This window comes from Rhododendron vialii, chromosome 5a (genome assembly GCF_030253575.1).
Source record: "Rhododendron vialii isolate Sample 1 chromosome 5a, ASM3025357v1".
Taxonomy (NCBI): Eukaryota; Viridiplantae; Streptophyta; class Magnoliopsida; order Ericales; family Ericaceae; genus Rhododendron; species Rhododendron vialii.
The window spans coordinates 8,631,601-8,647,042 of NC_080561.1; the positions used below are offsets into that span (position 1 = coordinate 8,631,601).

Consider the following 15,442-nt stretch of genomic DNA (forward strand, 5'->3'; position numbering starts at 1 on the left):
GGAGTGAAAATCACTTATGCTTTATCACTCAACAAATAATACAAACAATTCACGTATACATGCTCATACTTCCATTAGCAAAAATAAGTTTGTTGACTATCATGCATTCCAAACATTATAAGTGACAGATCACCTTATCTACTTAGAGAAAAACGGTTAAGGATATTCTATTTTATGCCTTGAACTAGAGAGTAAGGGCATTCTACTTTCCAACATACGATTCTACGCTATACGTGGGGTTAGTGGACAAAGGACTCTACCTTTCTTCTTGGCGGTAGTGACGATTGCGAAAAGTAAGTTGTCTATCGGACGGAGTAACTTCCTACGGTAAGCTTCCGGTAGCTTCGAAAGAGAAGGGTTTCTCTCGAAACTAAATCTTGACCAATACCACTAAAACTTTTGGATCGAGAGGGTGGTCGAGTGGTGGTTTAGTGACGGCTTTGGATGAGTTTCAAGAAGAACTTCAAGAAAAACTCAAGAACGCCAAGAACAAGAAAGAACAAAATAAGAACTCAAGAATTTCTAAAGAGGGAAGTTGAAAGGTTGGAATGTGTGAGTTTAATGGCAAGGATGTGGTGCTATTTATAGCAAAAGTTTTGGCTATTACCCAAAGAATAAAATTTTTCCTAGCAATTATTATCCAATAGATAAATGGGCAAGGTATGGCCTTGTCTTGTCCTACGTTAATGTTGCTTGCAAGAAAGAACATAATAATGACTAGGATTTTGTTCATAAATGCCTAGATATTAGGCTTAGGTATAGCCTTCCATGTATGGTCAATCCTAGTCTAGGTTTGTAGTGAAAATCTAGGATGATCAAAGGCTAGGATTCTATGCTTGAAATTGACTAGAAATGGGTTGTCATGAAGTACTTAGGTTAAGTGTGAAGTTGGTCAAAAAGAGTTAACTTGTTTGAGTGTACAAAATCACATGCACACACGTACACACACACACACACTCTCTCTCTCTCTCTCTCTCTCTCTCTCTCTCTCTCAGCCTCTCCCCTCTCTCTCTCCCTCTCTTCCTCCCCCCCTCTCTCTCTCTCTCTCTCTCTCGGCCTCTTCCCTCTCTCTCTCTCCCTCTCTTCCTCCCCCCCCCCTCTCTCAATAGTACTAGGTATATATATGTATATATCTACATATATGGTTATATATGAGTACACTTAGGTACTAAATAGTCTAGGATGAGAGGTGATGAGTGACAAGGCTTAGGTTGCTTCTTTTGGAAGCAAAAAGATGACTTCTTTTGGTAATAAAATGATGGCATGAGTTGTCTTGTCAAATATATAAATACATAGGCAAATCTAGCTTCTATTATCCAAGGGACAAAAATTCCCCTAACATTTATTATCCAATGGGTAAAGTAATAATGATGATGACTAAGGTTGAAATGACTAGATATGGAGTATAATGATAATCTCTCTAGGTCTAAAAAGTTCAATTAGGGTTGGAGGGATTCATAAGGCTCAAAGACGGTCAAAAAGGTCCATCTAAGGTTAGAGAATTGTAACTAGGTGGATTGGTGGTTCGGTTTCTCCAACTAATCGGTTAGAAACTAACTATACTTGCCATGTAGGATTTCTCGCCAAGAAATATAAATTTTGAGGACTAAAATCTAATTATGACGGATTATTAGAAATTAAAAAGAATTTTAAAAGTAAAAACAAGCAATTAAAATAAAATTTAAATATTTAATGAAATTTTTATTTACCGAAAATCAGGGTCGTTACAAAAATCGTACCCAATACACAATATGTTAGCTTTAAAACCACAAGCTCAATTTTTTTTTTTTGGCAAACTTATGCGAGAGATATATTCGAGTGGGAATCTTATTTTTGACCAACACATAATGAAGAAGGATCGTTGCCAGCATATTTGCATTTTAATTCGAATTATGGTGCTTAAAATAACTATTTCTTTGTGTGTGGGCTTTATGTAGGCGGTGCACAGAAAAATCCTAAAAAGGGTAAAACATGCGTTTTGCCTGTGCCGACTGCTGGACAATGGCGAGGCCTGTCTGGACGGGATTTCCAGAACCTCAGGTCTTCAATCCTCTTCACCGAACGGACATCATAGACGGAATTTCCAGAACCTCAGGTCTTCAATCCTCTTCACTGAACGGACGTCTTCAATCCTCTTCACCGAACGGACGTCATAGACAGGATTTCTAGAACCTCAGGTCTTCCATCCTCTTCACCGGACGGACGTCATGACTCCTGTCTGGACAGAATTTGCTGAAGCTGATCGTCTCCATAGCTCAACAGGACCACCATTTCATTTATGAGATTGATGTCACATTTAGATTAGCCACTCATCTAATTGGCAATCCAACTACCCTACCTTTTGCTAGTGGATGCATGTATTGAGGGCAGCATTCTAACTAATTATATAACCACCGGCCTATCTAGCTAGGTGCGATCCTGCATGGAGGGCTGCCCCTTCATTAATTAGGGTCAGTTCTTACGGCCGGGAAAAAAATGTTTCAAATTAACGTTTCATAAACTTTCATTTGCACGATAGTATCTCAAAAATTAGTGTATTTGGAGATTCTCAACCCTTCCCCAAACCACCAATTGTCCTTGTTGAAACTAGTAGCTGAGAAGCTAACGCATGCATTTGGATATTCGAATGTGGTGCGGACGTGCGGTGGTTTCTGTTGCGGAAACAAAGGACCAAACCAGAACACAAACACATATACAAACACAGAGACAAAGATTTACGTGGTTCCCCAAAATCGGGTACGTCCACGGGAGAGGGCCGACGAATTTCTATTATAGAGGAAGAGGAGGATTACAAAATCACTCAAACTCACACTCACTCATAGACTGATACAAATGCATACATATGCTGCTCTCAAACTCTCTCTGATTTTCAGATGCTCTATCATTCTCTTTTTGACAGAGCCTCCTAGGATGAGCTCGGCTCCCTCCCGAAGGAGGAGCCCTCACGCTGCTCTACTCTCTCTACACTACCTCACTCTCCTCTCTGGTCTCTCACTCAAGAGAGATACAAAACCATGGAGCAAAGCTCCCAATTTATAGGCAAAACCCAAACCGTGGTTTAAATGCTACGCTTGTGGCATTGACTCCAGTATCCACGCCTAAGATTTTCCAAATCTTTGCCAATCTTCAACAACACATAGCTGATCTTTCCATTGTCAAGAAAGGCTGCCCATCTTTATCCAATCTTTGACCAATGAGAGAATTGGAGCCACACTTCAGCAGCCCATGTGCTGATTTCAACAATCTCCACCTTGACGACAATTCTCCAAAGGTCCGATGCTGCCCCCAAATACAATCCAAAATCAGAACAAACAGACTCTCTACAAACTCGAACAAACAAAGAGAGACAAGAGAGCAAACTATAGAAGCAAACAACAGTGCTCTCAAAACAGAACAAACAAACAGACTGACTGCAGATAACAGATGCTCTTAACAAATTCAGAATACCGGAACAAACCAACAGAAGAGCCAGATTTTCGAAGTCTTCGAGTAAACTTCAGAACAGATTCGGACAAGTCGCGCGACAACTCAAAAGTCCCGGCAACAGATTCATATACAAATTCAGATGCTTGACCCACATCAAGCCAAATGCTCAACCTCGATTGAGCCAGGCGCCCCAGAGGCGCATGCACCCCGAAGGTGCTTAACATTGAATCAGGTGGACTGAGCTTGAACCACCATCAAACTCACTCCCAATAACTTCAGCGGACAGATCTGCAGTAGATTCAAAATCAAATTCCCCAATAACGGTGGCAGCTCCACCTTCAGCTTTACTCACACACACACAGTGCACACACTGCACTTTTCATACAACAAGGGGAAGTGATCCCCTGTGGTCACACCCACCCACTAAGGGTGTACCCCAACAATCACCCCCTACACCCGAGTGGGGTAATCGTTGAATCCGCAGCGTTGTCTGACTGCAATCCGCCACTCTAGCACCACAGCTATCCCCTGCTCACACCAGAGGCTCCACTCGCCAGATAATCTCACACATCACCTACGAGGAGGCTAAAACAACCCAGCTAGATATCCGTGACTCATATCGGCAACACCGCCGATACATTGCACCCCCTCAACCGAGTGCTCCGCATCCAAACCCGAATGCTCCACATCCCAATCCCGAGATGTCCGCAGCAAAGTCCATTTCTATCCGCGCTCCTCTGCTGCTTGAGCGCCCGCATCACCCCCTGGATGCTGTAATCCGCGTTCGTCAATCCCGTTCTGCCCCTCTAGTCAAGCGCCTGTGTCACTGCTAGCCATCAGAAGTTTCACCACCCCCACACCGGAAGTGTATCTACCAACTGACCGAGTGTCTCCTTGCAAGACCAGATCTTCCGCGGCTGAACCCCGAACGCACCGTGCCCAATCACAGAGCACAAAATCCGATTGAACCAGACTGCTTCCGATCACTGTCAATCATCTCCGCAAACCAATGCACTAGTGAGCGCCTGTGTCACTACCAACCCGAGTGTATCCTTGCTCACTAGCTCCGCGCATGTTTGCCTCGATCAACCTCCGATCTCTGCAAGTCTGCTCCGCTAAGCGCTCGCACCGGCCTAGGAGCCCCCAATCCGAAAATGGAGCCCGCGGTTGCGTCCGGAACGTCGAGATAGTCAAAATCGACTAATCATACGCGAAAAACGGAGTCCGAATGGCCCCGAAATCGCAAAAAAACAAAACTGGCAGTTTGACCATTGACCAGCCACTGTACCGCTGACTGGACTGCCACGTCATCGTTGACCGGCTGACGTGGACAGTTGACCGCTGACGTGTCACCAAAATGGGACCCTTCTTGCTGACGTGGCACCGCCACGTGGTCGATGACGTGGCTGCTTACTGGGCCGCTGACTCATCGCCTAGTCAGCGTTGACCGCCCATGTGGCGTTGACCACACACGCCTGGCGTGTGCCAGCGTGTGCCCAACATGTGCTGGCGTGTGCCAGCCCAACTCCTGCGCGTGCGTCTCACGCGCCGCGTAGATCTGACGCGCGTCCGCGCGCCCCACCTTTGACCGGCGCGTGCTCGCTCCTCCGGCCACCTCCGACGACGTTCCGACCACCGTTGTGATCGTCTCAACAATCCGAATTTGGGTCTTTGATCAAAAAAAATTTCCGATCACTTTTCGGAACTGGGTTCTATCTGGACAGAACTCGCGGTGAACACGCCGCCGTCGAACGGAGTGTTCTGCTTCTGTGGTGCTCGGTTCGCGACGGGCCTTGGTGCGTTGGAATCGTCTCGGAGAGACGCACGAGACTCAGTGATCAAACTGAGTTTTTGATCAGAATTCCGTGACTGTAATTTTCTGGACAGAAACGGAAAACAGAGCCGAAACAGAGTTTGTGTTCTTGGTAACCAAATGCTCTGATACCAATTGTTGCGGAAACAAAGGACCAAACCAGAACACAAACACATATACAAACACAGAGACAAAGATTTACGTGGTTCCCCAAAATCGGGTACGTCCACGGGAGAGGGCCGACGAATTTCTATTATAGAGGAAGAGGAGGATTACAAAATCACTCAAACTCACACTCACTCATAGACTGATACAAATGCATACATATGCTGCTCTCAAACTCTCTCTGATTTTCAGATGCTCTATCATTCTCTTTTTGACAGAGCCTCCTAGGATGAGCTCGGCTCCCTCCCGAAGGAGGAGCCCTCACGCTGCTCTACTCTCTCTACACTACCTCACTCTCCTCTCTGGTCTCTCACTCAAGAGAGATACAAAACCATGGAGCAAAGCTCCCAATTTATAGGCAAAACCCAAACCGTGGTTTAAATGCTACGCTTGTGGCATTGACTCCAGTATCCACGCCTAAGATTTTCCAAATCTTTGCCAATCTTCAACAACACATAGCTGATCTTTCCATTGTCAAGAAAGGCTGCCCATCTTTATCCAATCTTTGACCAATGAGAGAATTGGAGCCACACTTCAGCAGCCCATGTGCTGATTTCAACAATCTCCACCTTGACGACAATTCTCCAAAGGTCCGATGCTGCCCCCAAATACAATCCAAAATCAGAACAAACAGACTCTCTACAAACTCGAACAAACAAAGAGAGACAAGAGAGCAAACTATAGAAGCAAACAACAGTGCTCTCAAAACAGAACAAACAAACAGACTGACTGCAGATAACAGATGCTCTTAACAAATTCAGAATACCGGAACAAACCAACAGAAGAGCCAGATTTTCGAAGTCTTCGAGTAAACTTCAGAACAGATTCGGACAAGTCGCGCGACAACTCAAAAGTCCCGGCAACAGATTCATATACAAATTCAGATGCTTGACCCACATCAAGCCAAATGCTCAACCTCGATTGAGCCAGGCGCCCCAGAGGCGCATGCACCCCGAAGGTGCTTAACATTGAATCAGGTGGACTGAGCTTGAACCACCATCAAACTCACTCCCAATAACTTCAGCGGACAGATCTGCAGTAGATTCAAAATCAAATTCCCCAATAACGGTGGCAGCTCCACCTTCAGCTTTACTCACACACACACAGTGCACACACTGCACTTTTCATACAACAAGGGGAAGTGATCCCCTGTGGTCACACCCACCCACTAAGGGTGTACCCCAACAGTTTCATGAGGGGTGGCCACCAAGAACTCTCTCTCTCTCTCTCTGTTTCATGAGGGGTGGCCACCAAGAACTCTCTCTCTCTCTCTCTCTCTCTCTCTACGGGCTTAAAAAAAAACTAAAAGTCACTCACTTGGTTTAGCAATATTATCTTTGTATCTTTTTGTTTGGCCCTTTTTAAATAATGTGTATTTTTCTCGGCCGAAAGACAAAATTTTGCAAATAATTATATTTTTTTTAACATCAATTAAAACAGCTCAATTAGAATCCCTTTAATAATGGCGCAAAAAAAAATTCAAAAAGATTTTGACTTGATCCCGAAAAATGCATAGATTTTTCATAGAGAAAAAATTATATACACTGATGGTGATGTAAATATTTGTTTCTTCCAAATCAATTATATTGTCCATCGTTGTTAAAATAATGATCCCAATTAATAGAACATGGCGCGATGTGGGAAAGTATATGCACACCCGTGCACCCGTGCATGCATGGATACTTGCACTTTGATCAGAACAAAAATCCGAAACTCCAATTCCAAAGATCTGAGACCAATAAAACTTCTGCACACCCGTGCACCTCAACGGCTCAACCCATGGGCGGAGGTATTAAGGGTTACTGTGCCTCCCAAAAAAAAAAAATTAATTCCTCCTTCAGATGCTCATAGCCAAAAAAAAACACAAAACAAAAAATCTATTTTATTCTTGAACAAATAGAACAAAGTTTCAAGACAAAACCCCCCCTTCTCCTTTCGTCATTTTTGACGACTAACGAACTCGACGACTCTTATTGATTTTCGTGTTTTTCATCGATTGAATAGGCTTGAAATTGCTCGATTGAATCAGCTCGAAATTGATAATACTCGGATGAGAGCCAAACTACAATACGAAAGACTTTGTTTATGAGACCCCAAAATACCGGCGAGTGAGAGAAATTTGTATGCAGGTTTGTGCTATCAGCTCGTTTAGCGAAAGTCCATATAGAGTTTTGTTGATAAGCACACAATAGTGTAAATAAATGTGGCTTAACAACTACATATCACCCCCAGTGATGAATGCGGAGATAGACAATTACGGCGAAGTGTATACTATATAATTGCATCGAACTAAACGGCCAAGTGTATATATAATTGCATCGAACTAATTGTGATGGAATTGATAATAACAAACCTCCATGGTATTGCATATTCTACGCTTCGTGAGATCATCCTTATCAAGCATGTGTAATATTCAGATCGTCAAAATATATTAATCAAATTCCGGCTGTGCTTCTTAGATATATAGTCCAATTCAATCCTTATACACGGTCAAACGACGGACCCTTAAAGATCGCTAGAAAATATCATTTCTTTGGTTTCTTAACAATAGGTTTTTTTCTCTTTCTCCTTGATGTACCCGTTATCGAGTTTATCAATATTAATATATTTGCCGTTTCAATAAATAAAAAAACAGTAGGTTTTCTTACACACCCTCAAAATATATAAAAGACAGTCTAAGCAAATAGAGTTCCATTCCCCTTGATGCAGACTGATTCCCCTTCCCTTCCCCCTGCTGTTTTCCTTGTCCTGCTTCAGCTGCTTCTTGTGGTTCCAAAGCAGATTTTGACTAATTCAGTCCCTCCACCTTTAGCCAAATATAGAGAAGATTCCCCCGCCTGACTCGGCGGGAGTAATCACTTTACAAGCACAAATCTCTAATTCGATTGCCATCGAAATTCTCTAGTTCACCCTCCTCGCAAGCAGAAACTTTTAAATAGTTGTGGAAAGGGGCTCCGGTTCACACTGCGGCCACACAACCTAAGATTGCAGTTGTCTGGATCTGCGTCGATTACTCAAAAAAGGAAAAAAGGAAATCTCCCAACTAGCTCAAATCTACCACCCTGCCATCATCTCTCTCTCTCTCTCTCTCTCTCTCTCTCTCTCTCTCTCTCTCTCTCTCTCTCTCTCTCTCAGACTAGACAGTGTGATGGAATCAAACTCTGTAAACTCAACATGTAGTGCAAGGGGGTCCCCATGGACACCACAGGAAAACAAGTGGTTCGAGCAGGCTTTGGCTAGGTTTGACAAGGACACTCCAGACCGGTGGCTGAATGTAGCAAGGGCTGTGGGGGGAGGCAAATCTGCAGAGGAAGTCAAGAGACATTATGATATACTTCTTGAGGATCTCCGGCTGATCGAGTCGGGTCGGGTCCAGATTCCCAATTACAGGTGATTCAGTGATGCAAGCAATGGCATTACCGATGAGGATCAAAGGTAAACACATTTACCCGGCTTTGCTCGTTTAGTATTTTTACCATAGTTTTCAATTTCTTCAAAGTAGGGAGGTGATCCAGCCGCACCTTCTAGTACGCAGAGCACCACCCTGTCAAGGTGGAAGCTGCGCAGTGCTTCAAATATTTTTTTTTCCCAACTTCGTACAAATTCCGTTTAGTTTTATTTTTGAGGGGGGAAAATCAGCTTGGTTTATGTTCGAAGAAGAAGAAAAACCTTAACTACGTAAATCTACAAATTTTTCTTGCTTTTGGGATTGAATGACGTCTTGGAGCTAAACTGACTATCTAAGCCACCCGAGCTACATTTATAGGGTTTAAACATCGCTTCCCCATGTCAATCGATGAATTGGAATGAAAGTTGGGCCTTTATTGGCATGCACGCGATTTAGTATTCGAGTTATTCGCTCCGGGTCTCTTTCTTTCTTTTCGCTCATTTCTTTATCATCTGTAAGCCTCTACATGCAACCGAGCCGCATTGGCATAAAGTGTTGGAGACTTGTCCCACATTGATAATCGAAGCTTGCTTGAAGACATGGACTATAACCTAAACGAGAAAAGGTGGAAGCATGCAATAATAGTAAAGTTTTTTACTTGATTTTGGTACATCCTTCAGTCAAATGAAGTTGTCCAAAAGGCCAAGCTCTTTCTGAACTTGTTTTATTTTCTTTTTCGTTCAACAAAAAGAATTAATCCCCCTATTTCTCTAATCTAAAAGGAATCACACATAAGGGATCTAATCCTACAGGATCTAGATCAACTATAGAATGTAATTTTTTAAAAATAATCGGATGTCTGAGCTAACTTGTGCGCATCTCGACTGATTCCGGAGCTATGAAGTTAGCCATCGGCCAAACCTTCTAGTGGCCCCGAAGTTTAGAATGTTTGGCCTCCGTGAGATTCGAACATCCCACCTGAGCCACCTCATTGAAACAAACACTTGTTGATTTCCCATGCTCACTTGCCAAACATCAAAGCCTATAATATATTCTTATAGTTTTGCACAAGGTTCGTTGTAAACGCTACTTATTTCATGGAAAGGCCAACATGTATCCACTTATATGGAATTTTCTCAAATAAAGCGACCAATATTTAGAGGCAAATGATACAAGTTGCGGTTGAGTAGACCAATAAGGGTGGAAACTGAAAATCAAGGATTTTTTTTGGACATCAGATGTAGCTCTGCTGGAAGGGTTTGGGAGTAGGATCTGTTGGGGTACACCCAAGTGGTGTGGGTGTGTGCTGTAGGGGATAAAACCCCTTGGTGCCCTTTCCCTTTTGTTGACTGCCTTTCGGCAGTGTGTGTGTGTGTGCTGGAGACAGTGAGAGGCAGAGAGAGAGTTGAGCGGAGAGGCTCCCCTTCGGGGGAGCGGGGCTCCTCGGAGATGCCCGGAGAGATTGTCGGAGAGCCACCGGAGTGAGGGAGAGAGAGAGGAGTGGGGAAGCCGGTTTGTGGCTATCCCGGTGAGGCTTTTCATTCTTGTATATGTGATTTATACATAGTGGAGTTTTCCTCGAATATCTCTCGTTTGTGCTTGGTTTATTTTCGTGCTTGTGCTTGGAGGTGTGAATCGGGGTCGGGGTCTTGACCCAACAGGATCGGGTATATATGACCAAATCCAATGATTGCGAGATAGACAATGAGACAAAGCCGAGAGGCCAGGAGAGCATGATCGAGGCAATTAGAGATATATGGACTTATAAGGCATTGCGATAATGAAACTTTTGAAACTACGATTTAGCTCTGCTGGAAGGGTTTGGGAGTAGGGATCGAGTACGACCGAATCCAATGATTTTGACTTACAAGATAAACAATGAGACAAAACCAAGAGGCCAGGAGAGCACGATCGAGGCAATTGGAGATATTATGGACTTATAAGGCATTGCGCTGATGAAACTTTTGAAACTACGATTAGTAAGGATATACTTTCAAGGCCAGGGTGTAGCCAAATTTTATCCATAACGAAAGAGATACAGTACTAGTGTTTGAAGCCCGGATCTCACCTTCGATAGACTACAATCCACTTCATTTGCATGGCTTACATTTCCTGCTAATATTGTAGCAAGGCAAGGGCGGAACCACATTGTGGCAAGTTATCCCTTCAACTTGCAAAATTTTCTCAAATACGCGTGTAATATTTTACTTGTTTATCCAAAACTACTTGATCCAACGGATATTAAAAATTGCCCCAAAAAACACACTAAAACTACTACATGTATTGTATTTTTCATACATTGATTAGGTATCTGACTTAACACCTTAGAAATCCCGACTCCGCCCCTGCTAGCACAGAAGCATTACACTTTGCAATTTTATTGCATTTCATGAGTCTATTTTGCAGATTCTAGGAAGAAGCAGAGTTAATTGAGCTAAGTATGTTTGTTTTCTTCCTTTTTACAGGCTTCTCAGGTTTCTCAAGCTGAAATAATGACAATCTAAGCCTCTGCCTCCTCTACAAATTAAGTCTCCACAAAGTATCATCACATCGGCTTGTTAAGAGTTTTTTTTTTTTTTTTTTGTGAAAACGGAATGTGATTAGAGAGTGTTTTTTTTAATTGATGTATTAATATTCAGTCTTTTAGTTTTTTTTTTCCGTTCCAAATACTCCATGTGAACTGTGCAGCAAGCAGCCTCACTAACTGGTACCTAACAAGCAACAAAATATGACAACAAATCCATAGGAAAATTGTTGGGCTTGTAAAGTCTAATTTGGTTTGGTTTGGTATGCACTTCATTTAGGGCCAGCTCATATATTTTGGAGGCTCGAAGCGAATTCCCTATATTGAGCACATTACATATTCATGAATTTTTTTTAAAAATGATAAAAGTACAAAAATAACTTAAAAAATCAAACTAAAAGGATATGATTATGACAATATAAATGTAAAAAGATATTATTGCAAGAGGTTTTGAAGAAAATAAGAGACAATTGTGTTTTTATTTAAAAACATTCTAATATTAATATGCAAATTATATTACAGTGGAGCTTCAATTTTAGACCAAAATTCGGGGGCGGAAGTGGCCGCTTCCCCGGCTACCCCATGAGCCGGCCTTGGCTTCATTTAATATTTGGGGGCCTCAGGAGTACCTCAAAACTTAGACAGTGTATTACGCTAATTGATGATGTCATCATGTCACCCCTAGGTTGCGAATATATGCTATATGCAACTGATGGAACTATTGTACTTCGTTCCTCATCGACATATAGATGGCGAAAATTGGTGTGAGCTATGAATATACTCAATTATACGTTCAAAAATCACCAAAAAAAAAAAAAAAATTATGTCTTTTATGTCTGTGTTTTTTTTATTATTTATTGTTCTTCGCTCGTTTTACATGTTGTGGTTGGACCGATTTCTTAGAAAAAAATACAATATATACGAAAGAAGAAAAAAAAATACAGGCTAAAAAGTTTGCATTGCCTACAGGAGGCTCATGTTCCAAAAAAAAATCACAAAATGGGACTAAGTTTATCAGATCTTCGAGGCGGCCGTGAGGGCTTTTATTTTGGGAAAATGATGGTCCATGACGTGTTTTGATAATTAATACCTTCAAGAACAAGTTAAGAACATTTGTTAATGCTGAAAATGTCCTTGGCGGGTATTAATTATCAAAACTCGACCTTGACCGTCATTTTTCCTTTTATTTTCTTAACAAAATGAAAGTGCTGGAATGGTATTCGGTCAGCCGCAATCGATGTGGGCCATTATCCGATGTACGCATGGGCCTAGGCCCAATCTAAGTGCTGTTTCAGTAGCTGAAAATTGGACCTCTTCTGCTATCTTACTTCCCGAATCCAAACTTGTTCTCCAAGCCAATCAAAATACCAAAAAAAAAAAAAATTGAAAATTAAAAAACTTGTTTCCCAAGCTATGGTTGATAATACAAATAGAGAGAACAAAAGGAAAGTGCTGGACTCTCAGTTGCGTTCTTTCTTCACCAGGTTTCGGTTCAACCCTTCTACAATTGAGGTGCGTTTCTTTTATCTGACTGGCTTCTTTTTTTTTATAACCAGTATCCAGATCAGCTTACACGCATACATACACCACATACACCACGATGAATTCTATAATTAAAAACCCATGGTTTCAATAATAAAAAACCCACGGTTCAGTAGCAGAAGCCCGACGGCATGGGTTTCAAACAAAAGCCGAGCAACTTGGACCCCAAGTCCGAGGCTTTCGACCAATAGATCAACCCCTCGGATTGTCTGTTTGGGGTTTCCTGTCTATGTTTTAGTTTCACTTTCACTTTCTATTACGTTTTATTTTTCCTTGGTTGAGAAAAATTGAATTCAATCATGCGAATTCCCAGTTCTATCTTCTTGATGATGATGATTGTGATTATGTTAGTCCAATCATACTGAATCAGTTATTCTATTTAATCAAGTTATCGGATTACGACGTCCCAAAAGTAAAACTTTCCAATCTGTTAGCAACATATTCAGGCAATTGGCTCTTTGTTTTGTTGTTTATCCCCTGGAAATTTAACTATTAGACTTGCTGGTGTTCCTGTATCTGGGCGTTTTCCACTAAGCTTTGTCCCGTGATAACTGCCTTTAACATCAATTTTGGTCCACCCAACTACCTCTCCCTTTAATGCTACCCTTTACCGGAACCATATCACTCCTCATACCTACCACATTTACTGAGCTACAATAGACATACACAAATCACCTTAATCTATTTTCTCTTTATAATTGTCTATCGGTGTCACCCCTACCATTTCGCTTAAATTTTAGCTATGCAATTGCATGACTAATTTCACTGGGATCTCTCTGAGACATTTGGTCAAGCATTTAATCTACAGGTGGAGCAATACCACATTTTTCACCCCTCACAATTGTGTTTTAGCCTAGAGCGGATGAGTAAGTTATGGTCGAGGCATATACTCTCTTTAAGATTTAAAGTTTTTCATGTGGTTGAAAAAACCATGTAGTTGAAGCTCTTTACTCGTGCCACATTGGTAGGACTTAGTATGGTTCTTTACTATGATAATTTGATGGTCACACCCATGGGGCTGCTGACTGATTCATGGCTGCAAGCCATGGTGAAATTCGGTAACGGCTCTAATTTGCAGTTTTCAACAATCAATCAATCAATGTGGTTGTTTTCTCTAATACTTACAAGCCCCCCCCCCCCCCCCCCCCAAAAAAAAAAAAAAAAACAAACAAACAATCAAAGTGGTTTTTAAGCCATAAGCAGTATCTTGGAAGTAAAATTAAATTATGTGTGAAGAACACAAAATTTTGATGCGTTTTTTTAGCTGAGGGGGTTCGCAATCTATAGTGCAGCCGCCCGTTCTTCTGAAAGTCTGTCAATGTCCCTGCTACTGGCTGATTGGAACACAAGTGTTGCAATCGCACTTGACTAACTTCTGTGTCCTGTTTCTTTTTGAAACTCTGCTCTATTATGTTGGGCCAATGAAAACTATAACATGCGGACAACCCTTTCAATGATCGATGGACTTGATTATTAGTCCGTTAAGTAAATGCAGGGGGAGCATGCATCTCGAAATGAAGTTCTTGAAGGAAATCAAATGATGCATATCTGTTTTCTCCGTTAAATTCTACTCCTAGATGCATGTACTCCTAGCATGGAAGAAGCTATTGCTGATGTTGGAAGCCCTTTACAAAAGATCTCTTTTTCGACAGTCAATGCATCTAGTTGATTGATTACCTGATTGGTAAGCATCCCATTGAATGAAATTGATTTTAGCAATTGGAAACTTAGACAAGTTGAATTATCTGTATTTCTATTCACCCGGGGAAATGACTTTCTACCATTTGATATTCCAATAGTATTTTGCTTATTCTGTCATATGATTAATCTCTAATCATGTTTAAAGACTCTTGTTCCGGGACTGTTATTTACATTCCTGTTTGATAACTTCTGTTATCTTACACAATTGTGTTCGTAGACATAGCATTAAGATTGATTACGTTGGTTCTATTTGTCGAATCGAACTATGTTGTTATGCTGGACTGCTGGTGATGCAGAATTCTGAGTCGGGTTGTATTGAGAATGGCAACAGAAAACAGTCCACCCGAGAAGCAACCATCGCCTACTGCCGTGAAACCAGCCATCACTTCATGTCGAAAGAAGAAGTCAGACGATGCTACTTTCATGGAGGATTTGAAGGACCACATCGACGAGTTCATTCAAGCTTCCATGGACGAGCACGAAACATGCTTTAAGAAAACCATCCAAAAGGTATATTTTTGCCATCCCATGGAATCGTAGTAAGCTTCATACATATTCTGTCTATCTAAACAACTTTTGGTGCCGCAGCCGATCAACTAATTTGGTTGTGTTCTCAGATGTTCGGGATGTCAAAAGTTGTTGCTGAAAGGAGCACTGAAACGAAGGAAGTGGAGAGTTCTCTTCCCCTTCAAACTACCATGGCCGACTAGTTATGTAGTACCGGTCCTTTTTCCACATCTTGATGTAATGTTTCGCGGTAATGAGAATCGCAATTATTAGTATGAGATTATGGTGTTACTTATGGTGGGATTATGTATGTTTGGAGTTCACGATGCCGGATCTGTCATGTTATGATAATTGTTAACTTAGTTTGTTTTCTGAA

General features: G+C 41.8%; 1 protein-coding gene, 1 long non-coding RNA gene and 1 pseudogene across 2 annotated transcripts; 2 read left to right on the forward strand and 1 right to left on the reverse strand.

The window, feature by feature from the left end:
* Positions 1 to 2,713: 2,713 nt before the first annotated feature.
* On the reverse strand, positions 2,714 to 6,565 carry LOC131325199 (uncharacterized). The gene is made up of 2 exons (XR_009199609.1): positions 4,101 to 6,565; positions 2,714 to 3,916 (listed from the first exon to the last, which is right to left on the reverse strand). It is a non-coding gene; the product is annotated as an uncharacterized LOC131325199 (long non-coding RNA).
* Positions 6,566 to 8,493: 1,928 nt separating this feature from the next.
* On the forward strand, positions 8,494 to 11,394 carry LOC131325197 (protein RADIALIS-like 4; annotated as a pseudogene).
* A 1,382-nt stretch (positions 11,395 to 12,776) lies between these two features.
* On the forward strand, positions 12,777 to 15,442 carry LOC131325198 (uncharacterized). The gene is made up of 3 exons (XM_058357311.1): positions 12,777 to 12,828; positions 14,856 to 15,069; positions 15,177 to 15,442. The coding sequence occupies exons 2-3, from the start codon at positions 14,881 to 14,883 to the stop codon at positions 15,267 to 15,269; spliced, it is 282 nt and encodes a 93-aa protein (XP_058213294.1). The 5' UTR covers positions 12,777 to 12,828; positions 14,856 to 14,880; the 3' UTR covers positions 15,270 to 15,442.